Source organism: Mchenga conophoros, linkage group LG5, assembly GCF_057382185.1.
Source record: "Mchenga conophoros isolate Kocher_MC1m ecotype Shallow Benthic linkage group LG5, M_conophoros_male_GT1.1, whole genome shotgun sequence".
NCBI lineage: Eukaryota > Metazoa > Chordata > Actinopteri > Cichliformes > Cichlidae > Mchenga > Mchenga conophoros.
This window is the reverse complement of record NC_140530.1, coordinates 32,179,717-32,196,879: the sequence shown is the minus strand read 5'-3', so window position 1 is coordinate 32,196,879 and position 17,163 is coordinate 32,179,717. Positions and strand designations below refer to the sequence as shown.

At 41.0% G+C, this 17,163-nt stretch overlaps 1 protein-coding gene across 1 annotated transcript; it reads right to left on the bottom strand.

The window, feature by feature from the left end:
- Positions 1-1,197: 1,197 nt before the first annotated feature.
- On the bottom strand, positions 1,198-16,058 carry ilrun (inflammation and lipid regulator with UBA-like and NBR1-like domains). Its single transcript, XM_085274942.1, has 5 exons — positions 15,748-16,058; positions 13,238-13,392; positions 12,917-13,114; positions 7,360-7,664; positions 1,198-4,766 (listed from the first exon to the last, which is right to left on the bottom strand). Exons 1-5 carry the CDS (start codon positions 15,903-15,905, stop codon positions 4,740-4,742), a joined length of 843 nt encoding a protein of 280 aa, XP_085131068.1. The 5' UTR covers positions 15,906-16,058; the 3' UTR covers positions 1,198-4,739.
- Positions 16,059-17,163: the final 1,105 nt, after the last annotated feature.

Genomic DNA, 17,163 nt, shown 5'->3' with positions numbered 1-17,163 from the left:
CTTGCCTGAATGCACATGGACATCTCGCCTTCCCACACATAAACACACACACCTTGATATACTGCCAAAATAATAGATACAGACATAGACATATCACACCTTATCAACATATCTTATCACCATAAGACTAGCTGCTGTCATATGAGGCTTTCGTGCAAAAAGACTTACTGCTTCCACAGGAATTAAGATGATATCAGTAGTCATGTGCTGCTAGCTGATGAACGGCAAGTGTGAGCAAGACCTGCAAGACTTCTATTAAAAAAAGCAATGTTGGCAATTCACATGTCTTAAGCATTCACATATATGATAACACAATGTCACATTCACAGCAAATTTATCCCAAGATCAGACCGTGCGCATTTAGAGAAAATGCAAAAAGATCCAAGAGCTGCATGCAGACTCCAGTTATGTTAACTGTTAGAGTTCATGACAGTACAACGAGAAAAAAACCCTGAACAATTATGGCTTGTTTGGAAGTTTTGCCTTCTCTCTAAAAATAACACGGCAGCACAGGTCAAAATTAAAAATAAAAATAAAAAACAATGAAAAAAATAGAACACCTAATAACTCTGCCAATACATGCACACCATCTATCTTGAAGATAGGTGTGGCCCCAAAATACACTGGCATCAAAGCCTGACAGCTCAACCACGATGACTGACAGATGTGCTGACATTGGCAGCTGTAGGTGCTGGCGCATCCCTGGTGCTAATTAGAATCACTGATCTGCACCTGTTTACCATGTGCATGCTAATGGTGCCTTTTATAGAACTTTTAATGAAACACAATGTGGCTCTGTGTGTGACACAGATCATCCAAGAGGCTTTGGTTTTGTGGTTGAAATTTTATTACTATTTAATAATTTGCTTGGCATTAATTAAAGAACGCGTGTCTATGTGTTGTACTTTTTGTGTTAATGGATGCAGCTTGCTACCTTAAAACTCCACACGTTCATCCAAGTACAGTAAGCTGTGGCTAAAACTCATTTTGAAGATCTGAAGTGGGACTTTGCGTGATGTTACTGTGGCTACACAATGCATCTTTTGTGCTGTCGATGGATGTGAAACTGTAGCTCAACGATTACATGATACTGTTTGTGTTGGGTGTAGCTTAAGGTTAAAGCGCAGCTGGAGTATAGAGTGATTTTATGCAAAGATGGCATTTACTTTGACCCCATGAAAAAAACAAACACTGAAGTCATTGTTTCAGTGTTAATTTAATCATACAAATGCTTAATTATAGTTACAGGAGGAAAAAAAAAACAACTTAATTTTGACAATTTCTCTTCAGATAAATGTGCTATCTTAGGACTATGTAAACTTTCATCTCATCCACTCACTCTGCCACCCATCTCAAGTCCAAACATAGTCACAAACTAAAACTAAAGAATGGATCCAGCAGTATTTTCTCACCATTTTTCTCTTCCTCACACACACACAAGCAAGCCAACAAGAAGGAAGCTCACGCATGCACGCACACATGCACGCACACATGCACGCACACACAAAAAGAAGGAAAAGACAGACGTGAATAATCGAAGCAGTGCAGAACAGTGTATACTGTTTGGGAGGAGGACTGTCAGATGACTCAATACAAACAGAGAAGAGCTGCAACACAGAATGCTGGTGAATTTTAAAGATAAACATACATTATAATAGAAGAAACAATCCCCTTGATAATTAACCATCAAAAGTTGTTTAAAGGACTTTAAAATCAAAATATTAAAAGTTTCTAATAATCCTGTTTGAACACTTCCTTATAAAAACTGTAACACTATAATGGCGTTCTATGGACCACCCATTTTATTTTTAGGCCAAAAAGATACACAGAAAAAAAACCAAACAAACAAACAAAAAAAAAAAAAAACATGGACATAATGAAGGCAGCAAAGCTGAAGTAGAAATTCAGGTGTAACAGCATTCATGTGATCAGAAGAGAAAAACAAACAAACCCAAAAAACATACAATAACCTTCACAGTCAACATCAGACACTGGTGTAGGAATGAAACTAGTGTTTAACATTGAAACCTTTCATTTCAGGATATATAAAAACAAAAACCTGAAGCTGTGAGGAATACACAAATCAATATTTTGAGGAGGGGGGAATGCTGGTGTCACGATCCACAATAAGCCAAAGAAAACCTTAACTGACCCTCAGTGCTAACAATGCTGATAACAAACATCTACATTCTTCAGACAATCTGCTAGGCTCACACTACAACTCATCACCTTTCCCCCCTCATTCAGTATACTCAGCACTCATGACAAGTCTGGTGTAGTTTGGTCTTCTGATTTTTAGCACCACCTGCTGGCTATGAATGGGAATTATTAAATCTGCAGCACAGACAAAAAGACAAAATAAATAACATCTGGGACATTTTTGATGCGTGAATTTTTGGTGCAGAATCACTCAAAAATACTTCTGAGGTACACACTTATTAAAGCTCTCTCAGTAATGATGTGCATGTGTCAAGTCATCCTTTCCCCAAGTAGTATACACCATTTATGTCAGTTCAATCCAAAGAGAAACCATTAACATTTACACGCACACACGCACCAGGCAGGCACATACATACATACATAGACATGGACTCAGTCATTCATCACGCAAAATAGATTTAGATGGCTTTATCAACCTTTCCTCACAACTCACATATTCAAGCTTACTCACATCCATTTGCGCTTCAGCCTCCATTAAAAGCGAAACCCACCCTAAACAAAACAAAACAAAAATAATAATAATAAAATAAACTCCACCCTTGTCCCATGCAGTTTCAATTATGCACCTGCAGACTATGCAGCGGATGATGCCACCCGTTAGTGTCTGGTCTCTCTGGATTTTGTCTTTGGAAGAAACTGGGTTCCTACACAAGAATGACAAATATTTATATGCAGAAGGGCAGGAAGTCTTAGCTTTTAATAGTCTATGTAAACTTGGATAATAAGACTTGTTTCTTTAGATATTTTGTCAGACGACACAAGTCAAATGCATGTTGTCTGACTTGAATTGAATGGCATCCTGGATTCACAAAGTCCAACCCTGCTTAGTTTGAAGTTAACTGCAGTAACGAGAGAAAACGGCTTCTGTTGGAAGCATCCAAGCCATCTTACAGTGCAAATCTGTATGACAGCAGAACATAAAATCTCCAAATTATCAAGGATGAGTGCTAAACTCAAATCAAGGACTGCAAAGAAAAGGGGGAAAAAAAGTGACTGAATGTGGAGCAATCAGTCTAACAAGCCAAGTCGTAGCAGGGGGGAAAGTGTGTTGCTGCAATGCAGTAACTGCTGGAGTCATATTGGAGTTTTGAGAATTTCAAGTTTCCAGCTTGTGAATTTCTTAAAATTTGAATTACAAATGGAAATGTGTGATTTTTCTGGAGCTTTAACCAAACAAATGCGGACGACTCACTTTAGCCAAAGTCAGATATTCAATGTTGCCAAAGCCAAAATTAAAGTGCCCCTATTGTGCTTTCTCCTTCCCTCCAGTGTGTTACATATCTTCTGCGCATGGAAATAGTTTGCAGAGTTAAAAAGGCCAAACTGAATTATTCCAACTCCAAAAAAAAAGCTGTCCTCATTTACACATTTCACACATGTAATAGTGACACAAACACAGCACAGTACAGGACTAATCAGCCATTTTCACAAGGCTAAAAATCCTTGTGTTTTAACAGTAACGATCAACATTATCATAGCTAGCAGACAACAGCTGTGCTGATGAGTCAAAGTAAAAGGCAGAAGCGATACAATGTATTTCTAACAGTTTTAAAAACCTTTTGTTAGCAGTCAACAGCTTTCAGACGGTTTCCTCACTTGTCATGAGAGGGGCCTCAAAAAGCTGTGAGCGTGCCAAAAATGTGAACATTATTTTGAACACTGAAATCATGTAAAACAATTCAGGCTGTAAATGAGCATAACAGGGGCACTTTAGACAGTGTTACATTTTAAACATGGCATCACCATATCCATTACGACCAGTTGTCTGGTGATGCAAAATTGGTTGATGATGGGAAAGATTCCCATCTCTCTCATACATGAATGCAACTTTGAGGCTTACATTTTTGTACGCACTTAAGTGATGATTTTCCAGAGCTGGCAAAGACCTGTGCATGTTTTCTTTCTTTCCTTTCTTATGTGTAGTTTTCTGCTTCTGTGTTTTACCTAAAGGAGTTTGAAACTTCTGCACATTTAGATTTTTTACATTTTTTTGAGGGGGATGGTGAATAAAAGATAACACCTTTTTTGAAATACTGTGTAAAACCTCAACATGAATGACCACTAGAATTTCCTGTACTACTCTAACATATTTAAAAAAATAAATAAAAAAATTTCTAGACCTGGGTAGGAACCCAAAAGAGAGAAAGCATTCAACTGCCCACGGGAATACCAAACTGTTTAGGGTGACTTTCACTTTAATTAGGCACGTTTTTACCACGTAAATAAAAAATAGTCAGGTGTATCTATTCGTAAAGGTTTATAGCACTCTTAAATGAAGCATTCACACATGCGAGTCCAGGTGTTGATGTCAGGTGGGATGTTTCACGGCAGCTGATGTAATCCATCACCTCACTGTCCTCTGTGTTTCTGTGGAAAGGGTCACGGGTTGTTTTTGGAAGAGGGTTGTCATGAGTCAATATAAAACAACTGTTCCTCTCCCCCTCCAACTCCTCTGTGTTTAAGGACTCCCAGGGTGCTAAGCTCTTCATTCACCGTGGGGGAGAGGGGTCTTTGTCATTCTAGCTCTGTCCAAATGGGTAGGGTCCCTGTGGGGGAAGACAAAAAAAAAAAATGAGAGAAAGCCTTTTGGTTTAGTTTCTATTACAACACAAAGGGGAAAGAAAAGCATAAGCTCCACCATGTCTGTGTTTATCTTCAGTTTCAGGGCGGTAATAAAAGGTGACAAAACCAAACCGCCCAGGCAGTCTTCTTTCGAATTAATGCATCGCTTAAAAAGCCACAAAAGATTCACACAGCTAGTTGACTCTAATTATTCCAGTGTAACAAACCCTGAAAAGGTTGAGAGGTCAAACTGTGAACAAAGCTTTGCCTATGAAAAGTACTGGACCACACCTCTTAACCTTTGAATTCTGATATTTGCATTTCTACAGGTGTATAAGATGATGGACGTAGCCATGCAGTGTGCCTTTACAAGCATATATAAAATAATGGGTTGTTCTAAAGAGCTTACTAAATTTGAGTGTGGTACTGTAACAGGATGCCACCACTGCAACAAGTCGGCTCATGCAAATTTCTTCCCTCCTAGAGAGTCCACGATCGGCTTTAAGTGGAAAGTGGAAGCATTGCGGAACCACAGCGCTTCAGCCATGTGCATAAAAGTCGCCAGCTCTCTGCTGACCCAGAAAGTGCAGACGCCAAAACTTCCACTGGCATAAACATCAGCATAATAACTGCATGCATGGAGCTCCGTGGCATGGGCGATCAGCTCCTCCAGGTGTAATGTGTAGGTGGTTCAGTCCATACAGTGTTTGAGGAGAGAATACCATAGAACAAAAAGGTCTCATCTAAAAGATTTAACTGTAATTTTTTTCTTCAACAAAGACCACTGAGGGAGTTTAACAACGCTGTAACATAGAGGTTTACACGTGTCACAAATAATTACCTGTCAGCCAAACTGTAGCAACAATCCATATCATCTCTGATTTTAACAGGCTGTTTAGCCACACTAGAATTGCAATTACAGTAATTAAGAATAAAAGTAAGAACTTAACAAGAAATGAGGAGCTCGCTTTGCTTTTCTCTGATACTTACCACCAACACTGCAAGAAAATACAAAACCTGGCCAAAACTAAAACTCTATAGCATTCCCAGTTGAAAAAGTGGGGCTTTTCATTCCTTTGGAATGTTCAGGCCTTCCACTGTAATTAAAAAATATATATTTAAGTGAGGTTTATTTACTCAAACTTACAAAAGAAAAAAAAAAAAAAAAAGGGAAAGCGGTTTTGGCTTTGACCATTTGCAGACCAACCGCTGATTTGAATGTAGCTACCGCCAAAGCACACACACACACACACACACACACACACACACACACACACACAAAAAAACCCTACTTTGTCTGTAAAATTAGAACATTTTTTTTTTAATATTCAAACTTTGTTCTGCATCATCAGACGATTGCGCAATATGCTTCGCCAAACTGTACCGTAAGACTAAAATGGATTAAGTCACAGAAACTCTTTTTTGTTTTAAGTAATCCATCTCAAGTTACAACTAATTAGAATAAAGTTTTAAACCCTGAGGCTCGTCTAACTGTCCACAACCTGATATGCCGACAGCTGCAGAGCAGACTGCCAAGAAGACGGTTAGTGTCTAACCACAATCCCCCGAGTAAAGATATCTAATCATCTAATTACTCACGTGAACTTTCCTTTGGCAACATTTTACTCAGTGCGAAGTATATGTAGGTGAATTGAATATATTAAATTTGTGTTAAAATGTGTGCAAATATGTGTAGTCCCAAGAGGAAGAAAATGATAAATGCAATTATCACATTCATGCCCATAAAAAGAGAGAGAGGAAAAAAAGACATCTGATACTTGGGACCAGCTTCACAGGTTAAGTGGAACTAAACTAAACACTGATAATGTAATAGAATTTAATTTTACAGAGAAATAATGATCATTATCGCTTCTTCTTTTTTTTGTATAAAGAAAAAAAATCCACGTAGCATTGCTGAAAGAAGGTTTCAGTCTCACAATTCAGCACTGATATGATTTCCACATCTCCTTCTTGGTGGGACAGCGTCAGAGCTGAAAGCAGCACGTAAAGGTTACTTAGTGCTTTGTTTAAATGGATCAAGTTTAAGAGCTCTAATGTGCAGCTGTCACGTTATAAATAAACAGCGACATGGAGGGTACACGAGTGGTAAAATAAATAACTTACAAATTCCAGAGATTAATCTTTTTCTTGCCAGCACTGCTCTCTTATTTGCAACGCCAGTGTTGCATTTTTCCATTATATTCTTTGTTATAATCTCTAGTGAACACAGGCAGAATCCAAACATGTGTTAACAAAGAAAGCTGATAACTGCCACTGTGATACCTGTCAGGGGTTTGAGGTTTATGTGAAACACACAGATGCAAAGACATCCTGGCAATGTCGAACACTTCGTAAGCTACACCCTATAGAGCCATAGAACTGCATAAAGCTCAATATTTAAACATTTTGTACAAGTCAAAACAACTGCTCATCTGCTGCCCATCACCTGTAGAACAGAGTATATAGTTTTTACAAAAACTTGCATATGGTACTTAAAAGTATAAAGGAGTGAATGTAGTGATGTAGGCTTAAAGGTGAGAGCAGATCTGTGATGAGTTCATTTTTACATATACATACCTGTCCATAAGTTACCACAGAAAGATTAGTTTGGAGACCATTTGACGCCCTATTTACAGCATTATGAGACAGTCCATTCTGATCTTGCTGGATTGGCTCTTGCGTGCGTTCCCAGGCTCCACCTGGATCTCTGAAACTGTTGTCAGTGGCATCATGCTTGTTCTTCTGTGGTGAGGCAAAAGGGTTGAAGTCTCCCTGCACATTGCGCTGGGGCTGAGTGTTGAATTCTGTCTCGAAGGAAGATAGCTGCTGGGTCACTCCAAGAAGACCTCCAACTTCTACACTAAGAATCACCCATATTACATCTGTGGAGATAACAAACAAGCACAAAAGTGACCTGACTGTGTAAGACTCAAATGTTTTGCCAGTTTGACAACTTTCTTAGTGTTAAATTGCCATTAAGAGAATATGTAGAATCACAATTGCTTTTATTACCAAGCTTGTACACAAACAGGAATTTGTTGCTGTATGTTGGTGCCAAAAAAACAAAAAAAAAAAAAGAGTATGCAGCTAGTAAGGTTTTTAACGGGTAACTTTTCTGCTCTTTTCCAACTGTTTATATGGATTTATATGTACTCTTTTGGAGCATTTTTGCATGCTTTACAGCTGGTGAAACACTGGTTTTTGGAGGTTATCCCCTAAAGCATGCACTGCATTGCTGTTTTGAAGCTTTTAGAAAATAATTACTGAAACTATTATCTTCCACTTTGTATTGTGACCTCTTCCAACACTAACACTGTTACCAGCAATGTAACTAATGGTGCTGACATAATTGCATAATTTCCTTAGGGATTAATAAAGTTTTCTGATTCTGATAACAACAACAAGGGAGAGGTAGATGTAAGCACAGGAGTGCATGATGAGGAAGGAGATAAGAGACTGCTGTGAACAGGTTTCACAGGCTAAGGTGTGAATATCTACAGCTGAGGGTGATGTTGATTCTCTGCTGGGCATTTGTGGAGCTCCCCAGGTGACCTTCTGTCAGAAACATGCAGATTTCACTCCCTTCCCCCTTCACTTTAAACCAGCTTTCTTCTGATTGTCTGTCCCTCTAAAATAAAAGACTGAGATAGCGGGTGGGACCTCTGTGCTCACAGCCAGAGCTACATGCTTGAGAAAACAATATGAAGTAGGTTTGTTACAAGTCTCAAATGAAGGCTTAAACCACGGGCATCCTCAACATTGTCTGGTGTCTGGTTAAAGCCTGACAGTCTGATGAAATTTTGTTGTTCGTCTTATTTTATGAGAAACTGAAGTATGCGCCAACCAGCGTGCAGCCTGTTACAGTCGCTCCTGCTTTTCTCTTAGTTTAGCTTTTTTTTCTTACGTATTCTTTTTTTTTTCTGACTTGTATTTTCATCCGTTTATTATCTTTTACTCAATCATGTGGATTGAGAGAGTTTTTGTCCTTCTGGTGGCCGTGGAACTGTTACTTTTATCAAGGAACGGGACCGCGGCACATCTCCTACACGCACGGACTGTTTACTCCAGAGATCAGCTGATCGCCCTGATGCCGGCCGGTTCGCTGGCCAGGCCCGCAGAAGTACCAGCTGAAATTTGGAGGAAAACACATCGGGGATGCAGAGGTCAAGGACAGAAGAGAAGAAAGAAGGAGACGGTGAGACAGCGGAGGCTCGAAGCGAGGAGGAGGTATAAACCATGTCTGCCGTCTATCATGATGGGAAATGTGCGATCGTTGGCAAATAAAATCGACGAGCTCTCAGCACTGGTACGGAGTCAGAGGGAATACCGAGAGTGTAGCCTGATGTGTTTCACCGAATCATGGCTGCACCAGGTCATTCCCGATGAGAATGCTTCCGTGGAAGGCTTCCACACTGTTCGGGCGGACAGGGACAGCATCGCTAGCGGTAAGCGTAAAGGAGGGGGGCTTGCTGTTTTAGTTAACAACCGGTGGTGTAACCCTGCCAACATAACAATCAAAGAAAAGATTTGTTGCCCGGACATTGAACTGTGTGCTGTTGGACTCAGGCCGTATTATTTACCCAGGGAATTCTCTCACGTCATCTTGGTGGCTGTTTATGTACCCCCCTCTGCTAACCCCACAGCTGCATGTGACACTATCCACTCTGCCATAGCTCGGTTACAGACTCAGCACCCGAGTGCCTTTATTGTGATCTCGGGTGACTTCAACCATGTATCACTGGACAATACACTACCAACATTCAAACAATATGTGGACTGTCCCACCAGGGGAGAGAAAATCTTAGACTTACTGTATGCTAACGTCAAGGATGCATACAGCTCCTCCTCCCTCCCCCCACTTGGTAGGTCAGATCATAACCTGATTCACCTCACCCCCCGCTATGTGCCAATTGTGAGGAGGGAACCTGTGACCACCAGGACTGTTAGGAGGTGGTCAGAGGAGGCAATAGCGGAACTACAGGGCTGTTTCGAGGTGACCAACTGGGAAACACTCTGTGAGCCTCACGCCGAGGACATCAATGAGCTTACTGAATGTATCACAGACTACATAACTTTCTGCACCGACTCCATTGTTCCAGCTCAGACTGTTCATTGTTACCCAAATAACAAGCCGTGGGTGACTAAGGACATCAAAGCCCCCCTCAACAACAAGAAGAGGGCTTTCAGAGGGGGCAACAAAGGGGAGGTGAGGAAGGTCCAGGTGTTACTAAAGGACAAGATCAGAGAGGCTAAGGACAATTACAGGAGGAAGCTGGAGTGGAAACTCCAGCAGAACAGCATGAGAGAGGTGTGGAGGGGCATGAAGACCATCACTGGATTCAGGCCAACCAACAGCAGGGGAGCTGAGGGAGGTGAGAATAGAGCCGACGAGTTGAATCTGTTTTTCAATAGATTCGACACCACAGTGTCTGCTCCCACCCCCACAACCTCACCTGCAGTCAGCCTGGAATCCAGAGCCACACCACTGTGCCAGCCTCTCTCTTCACATGGCGCTGTTGCCTCCTGTGAGATTCCTGACACCCCTCCCCCACCCATCACCTTCACTCAATACCAGGTTGAGATGCAAATGAGGAGACTTCACTCAGGCAAGTCTGCTGGACTAGACGGAGTGAGTCCCCTCGTCCTCAAGACCTGTGCCCCCCAGCTGTGTGGAGTCTTTCATAAACTGTTTATGCTGAGTCTGAGTCTGCAGAGGGTCCCGGTGATGTGGAAGACATCATGCCTCGTCCCTGTACCAAAGACGCCACGTCCCAGTGGCCCCCAGGATTACAGGCCCGTGGCACTGACCTCCCACATCATGAAGACCCTGGAAAGGCTCATCCTGGACCAGCTGCGACCCATAGTAAGACCACATCTGGATCCCCTTCAGTTCGCTTATCAGCCTCGTCTCGGAACTGAGGACGCCATCATCTACCTGCTCAATCGTGTCTACACCCATCTGGACCAGCCGGCGAGCACTGTGAGGGTCATGTTTTTTGACTTTTCTAGTGCTTTCAATACCATCAGGCCGACCCTCCTGGGTGATAAGTTAGCAGCGATGCAGGTGGATGCTTCTCTGGTGTCCTGGATTGTTGATTACCTGACAGGAAGACCACAATATGTACGTCTCCCACAGTGTGTGTCTGACAAGGTGATCAGCAACACAGGGGCACCACAGGGGACAGTCCTCTCCCCCTTCCTCTTCACCCTCTACACCACAGACTTCAGCCACTGCACAGAGACCTGCCATCTTCAGAAGTTTTCTGATGACTGTGCGGTGGTTGGATGCATCAGCAGGGATGATGAGACAGAGTACCGGGCTGTGGTCGACTCCTTTGTCACGTGGTGTGAGCAGAATCATCTGCATCTCAATGTGGCAAAGACCAAGGAACTGATCGTGGACTTCAGGAAGACCAGGAAACACTTGACCCCTGTTTCAATCCAGGGGGTCAGTGTTGACATTGTGGAGGACTATAAATACCTTGGAGTACACATTGACAATAAACTGGACTGGGCTAAAAACACCACAGCACTTTACAGGAAGTGCCAGAGTCGTCTCTATTTTTTGAGGCGACTGAGGTCCTTCAACATCTGCCAGAAAATGCTGAGGATTTTCTATGAGTCAGTTGTGGCCAGTGCGATCCTCTATGCTGTTGCATGCTGGGGGAGCAGGCTGAGGGTCGCAGATGCCAACAGACTTAATAAACTAATCCGTAAGGCCAGTAATGTCGTGGGGATGGAGCTGGACTCCCTCAAGGTGGTGTCGGAGAGGCGGATGCTGTCCAAGATAAAGACAATGTTGGATAACACCTCCCACCCACTCCATGACATGCTGGTCAGTCACAGGAGCACGTTCAGTGAGAGACTGAGATTACCGAAAAGCACCACTGAACGACACAGGAAATCTTTCCTGCCTGTGGCCATCTCCCTGTACAACGCATCCACTTAACACACTGGTTACTGCTACAACTACACATGTTTCTTTTCCAGCTATTTATTTATGAGTGACTTATGTATGTATGTATGTATGTATGTATATATATATATATATATATATATATATATATACATAGTACTATTCTTAGTTAGCGTATTGTCTGTCTTGTCTTACTGTTGGTTTATGTTGGTTTATAATGGAGCACTGTAACAAAAAAATAATTTCCCCCAAGGATCAATAAAGTATTCTGATTCTGATTACAGACTAAGGCAGTTCAATTATGGCAAAAGTCATAATCATGGGGGGTGAGGAACAGTGTTAGGCCTTGACCAGGGGGCAATTTTTTGTCTCCGGTAGCTATTGGTTCCTGCCAACCTGCCTCCGCTGTGGGAAGTCTGCCGGCACAGATGGAGGCCAAGAGGGCACAGAGTGACAGTGAGCTCAAGTGGCTCAGAGACCTGCAAAGCAGTCACAGAGGCGAGAAAAAAACCAAAGCCGACAGCAAATTGTCGCACACTGTTGAAAGTGGGCTGAGTGAAAGACCGTCGGATCTGCAGAAACAGGGAGCCACACACAACTGATAATCCTGCAGTTTTTGACTACAAAAACTTGAGTCTTACTTCCTCTAGATCAGGGCTGCCCAATCCCAGTCCTCGAGAGCTACTATCCTGCAGCTTTTAGATGCATCCCTACTCCAACACAGCTGAATCAAATGGTTTGATTACCTCTTCAGCATGCCATCGTGTTTGGCAAAGGCCTGATAACAAGCCATTCATTTGATTCGGGTGTGTGGGAACAAGGATGCATCTAAAAGCTGCAGGACGGTAGCTTTCGAGGACCAGGATTGGGCACCCCTGCTCTAGATTGATGTCTCTTAATGAGCTTTTCTGAAGCTGCAGTAAAAAGCGACTGACTTTAAGTTATTAGGATGAGCAAAGAACACAGCTATGAAGAAAAGGGGAGCCTAATGTATTACAGAGTACCTAAACAAGACCTTTGTTCTGAACATGAAAGCAAAATACTAACAGTTGTATTATAATGTTGTTTTTAATCATCACGGGAACCGAAAATTGTAAATGAGATATAAATCTGATTAATTATCTTGGCTTAGTATGAACTGAAATTATTATTTACTATTATTAGTCATAGGTCTCATAAATGTACTTGATAGTTAATCAAAGTAGTAGTGGTTCTTACCTCCATAAAATAATCCAGTGGCAGTACACATCCTCCACTGGCCCTGGTACATGCCAGGAGTTGTGGGACTTCGCATCTGCACACTCACATCTGATATTTCCTGGGGATCTAGCGACTTCACAATAACTGTGTTTACATGCCCAAACTGATCGCCTCCAATGTACTTGAGACAAACGCCCGGTGGCCATGACTCTGCACCTACAAGACACCAAGAAGAATTCATTCAAAATACATCTCAACAAAATCCATGAACACGTTACAGATTTATAAAGACTATCTACATGTATACAATGTGAAGGTGTAAATGTAAAGCCCATATACCTGTGTTTTGTATCCTCCAGGTCTTAGTGAACAGCGTATCTGGAGGGACAGACTCTCCTTCCCCAATTGTCACATCCTCAACAAAGGACATAGATGGGGTGTTGACATTGGGACTTTCAAAGTCATAATATGCACCAATAGCAGCCTGCAGATTCCTGTTCCAATGCAAAAGAAGCGAGCATAGAGTTAATACACATCAGCAATACCTATCGATCCTGGTTATTAAACTTGAAATCATAGTGCTGAAGTATAAAGTAAAATCTGTCCAAGTGTTTTTGTTTGTCTTTGCAAAGCCTGCCCTACTTTTACAATTAGCATTATTTGTAACATATTTGCCAGATCAGCTTGTCCTCATAACATATTTGACTACTTCAACATGCACCTCCTGAGTACAGTACTGTTAAAAAGTATCTGCCTTTTCTGATTTCTTATATTTTGGATATTACACTTACATGTTTTCAGATCAAACAAATTTTAATTAGTCAAAAAGAACAAATACATTTTAAATGATGATTTCATGTATTAAGGGGGGGGGGGGGGGGGGGCTATCCAAACTAAAATTCCTCCAAGAACATCATCTAAGGAACTGCAGGCCACACTTGGCTCACGTAATGTCAGAGTGTATGACTCAACAAAAAACAGAGACTGGGCAAAAACACTTCTGACCAAAAATGGATTCTTATATGGCACTTTTCTACTCTTCCACAGCACAAAGCGTTTTGTATAACATGCCTCATTCACACACTCCTATTCATTTTTCTATGCTTAAGTGCTTTCTATCTAAATTTTACACACATTCATACTCTGATGCATCCATTCTAGTATGCATAGTTAGTATCTTGCCCACAGATATCTGGCATGCAGACTGGAGCTGCCAGGAACCAAACCACCAACTTTCCAATTATTAGATGACCTGCTCTACCTACTGAGCTACCAAAAAAATCCCCACAAAGGCTTGCCAAATGCACCTGATGATCCCCAAAACAGAAAATATTCAGTGGAATGATGAGACTGGTTCAGTTTTTTGGAAAGTTTATATCTGGCATAAACTAACACAATATTTGATAAGAAATAACATCACACCAATAGTCAATCATGGTGGTGGTAGTATAATGGCCTTGGGCTGCTTTGCTGCTTTAGGAGCTGGACGACTTGCCATTATTGATGGAATCGTGAATTCCAATCTATACTAGAAAAACCTGAAGCCATCGGTTTTTTGTCCTGAAGCAGAAGCACACCCAGGTTATGCAGCAGGACAACAACAAAATATCAGAAAGATCAAAATAAATAAGATAAAAAGAAAACAAATGTTTTGGAGTGGCTTAGTTAAAGTCTGAATTTAAATCTGATTAAGATGCTTTGGCATAACCTTAAACAGGCTGCTCATGATCGAAAAGCCTCTAATGTGGCTGAATTAAAGAGTGGGCCATAATTCCTCCACAGCTGTGTAAAAGACTCATTGCCAGTTACTGCAGACTCTTAATTGTAGTTCTTACTGCCAAGGGTGGCAAAACTAGTTATTAGGTTTGTCTCAGATAGGTTTGGATAACTTTTCCCCCCTTAATTAAATTGTCATATAAAAACTGTATTTTGTATTAACTCTGATTATCTTTGTCTACTCACATTTTTTGCTGATCTGAAGCATGTAAGTGTGAAAAATACACAACAAAAAGAAGTAAAAACAAAGTTGTACAGTCCTACATAGTCATCTTAGTGGCACTTCTCTTAGTTTAGCTTTGCCAGTAAGAGAGAAATAAGGCTGCCTGGTTTAGTGGTTTGCTACCTCTGAGCCATTGCTCATATACTAGCCATAAATTCATGTTTACTTAGAACTTCCAAATCTTGGATTCAGGGGACAGATTCAAACAACTGCCGCGCAATGATGCCTTCTTTCCATTATGACCTCCTAAGCTCCATTCCCCTATACAGAAGCTATGTGAAATCAAGTTTTATCTTTCAAAATTGATCCAATAAAGGGCATCAATCGCTGACAAACTAAAGAACGTGAGCATAGCTGGCCAGGAGCACAAAGGCGTTGTGATCAAGACCACTTGTTGTCGGCCGCTGATAGATCACGACTGGTTACGTCATCAGAATAACGTGAAGTGAGCGACGCTGCCTTGAGTTTTGGCTTCCCGATGAGCACGGTTTAACTGGCTCTGTGCGCTGTTATGTAACATGGCTGACGATCCGGGAGGGAGAGTTCCCTGTGCTTAAATTAGCCTGCTAGCTATTTGGTTCCTCGGTGACTTCACCTTACTGTTTCCTCTGCGGTCACGGCAAACTTTACCGTTTCACTTCCGTTTGCCAGTGATGATAGCTTGGAGTTAACAGTCATCCCATAGAATGGGAATGGTGATATGATTACCTTCAGGGTTCAACATCACCTCCATAGCGCTCTATTTTGAACATTTTTTTTTATCTATGTAGGCTAACAAGCTAATTATAAAGCTAGGTTAGCGTCGTACTCCTGTCCTCCCCACAGCGGGCCCTCCAATCCCCGCACTCACCAGTTGGTCATGTCCAGGAAGAAGGCGCAGCCGGCAGGGTTGAGCTGAAAGCCCAGCAGCCTCTGGAACTCCGAAATAAGGACGTCCTTGTCCGTGGTGCCCATGCAGCTGAACTTCTGCATGAGCTCCGCGTCCACGTCCATGTCCGTGCCCTCCATGGGTGCCAGGTGTCCCGTGGCGGAGACGGGGGTGGTACGGGGGTCCTCTCTCAATTGAGTCCGAGGCCTTGTTCAGCCATAACAACCAGTTCAACAACAACAACCGTTAATGCGCATGGCACAACTAGGGGGACGATGTTTGACGTTGCAACAGCGCGCTCGTCGCCCTCCGCCAATCACTTGGTGGGCGTCGACGTCATCTGTTGCTATTTGTAGCCACCTTTTCATTGGTTTATCAATGAAATCTGTTTCCCATCTATCTGTTCAATGTAAAATATGGACAGTATGACTACCGATGTACATGAAAACAGCACTGAATATATTAATTATATAAAATTTGAATTAGAATTAGAATTTAATTACACATATAAAATTTTTCAGAATTATAAAAACTCACTTTTTTAAAGATGTACTTTTCCTTAACCTTTCTATGAAGTGATTATGCTTGAAAGCAAAATTCAACATACAGGAAAGAAATATATAAATCAATAACGATCTGTATATATCATTTACATATATCAAATTTTCACAGTTTAACATTATACCTCATGTACCTAATCTTTTATCTATTCACATAATCATATTTTATGTATCAATGTCATGCTTCAAAATCCCCATTTTTCAATTTTATAAATGATAAATGAATACAAAGTTTTAAAAAACTTGTGTTGTTCATTATCAATATAAGGGGTTATATGAATATAGTGCTTTTGACAACATTTCCTGTCCAGTGTCTTGGGAGAAATGAACACATTTATTTTATTTATGTTGGGGTTTTTTTTGTTTTTGTTTTGAACAACACTGAATCTACTACATGCATGTAAATGGTGCCCTTTATCTGCACCACCTTCTTTTTTTTTAACTGGATTGCAAAATATAATTGTTTTATTATTGGTACAAATAATATGGTGGGTTTAAAAAATGTAATTAGTTTGTTTGTTTGAAAGTTGCTGATTTTGGTTGCACTTACGAATGTAATTACGTCATTTACATGCAGGGGTAGTATGTACTGCCTAATAGTAATGGAAATCACTAAATGTCAAAAAATTATTATTATTATTATTATTATTATCATTGTACTTTTCATCTACTGTATTTAAATCACAACTAACTTGTGAGTTCATCAATAACTAAAGAAAAAGCACATACAACACATACAAAATTCAATTCATGTCATTTGCAGTTAACAAACTACTAAATCTAATATATGGTTTTAGAAACTGGGTTAACAAGTTAAAGCCAATACATGCCACATACA

Bases quoted from the DNA above. Each gene is read 5' to 3' on its own strand.
- ilrun (XM_085274942.1), bottom strand. From the start codon at position 15,905: ATGGAGGGCACGGACATGGACGTGGACGCGGAGCTCATGCAGAAGTTC. The intron at 13,115-13,237 runs GTATATGGGCTT...GGTGTCTTGTAG, and splicing joins CTGGAGGATACAAAACACAG to GTGCAGAGTCATGGCCACCG. The intron at 4,767-7,359 runs GTATGTATATGT...CTTCCCCCACAG, and splicing joins CTGTGGTAACTTATGGACAG to GGACCCTACCCATTTGGACA.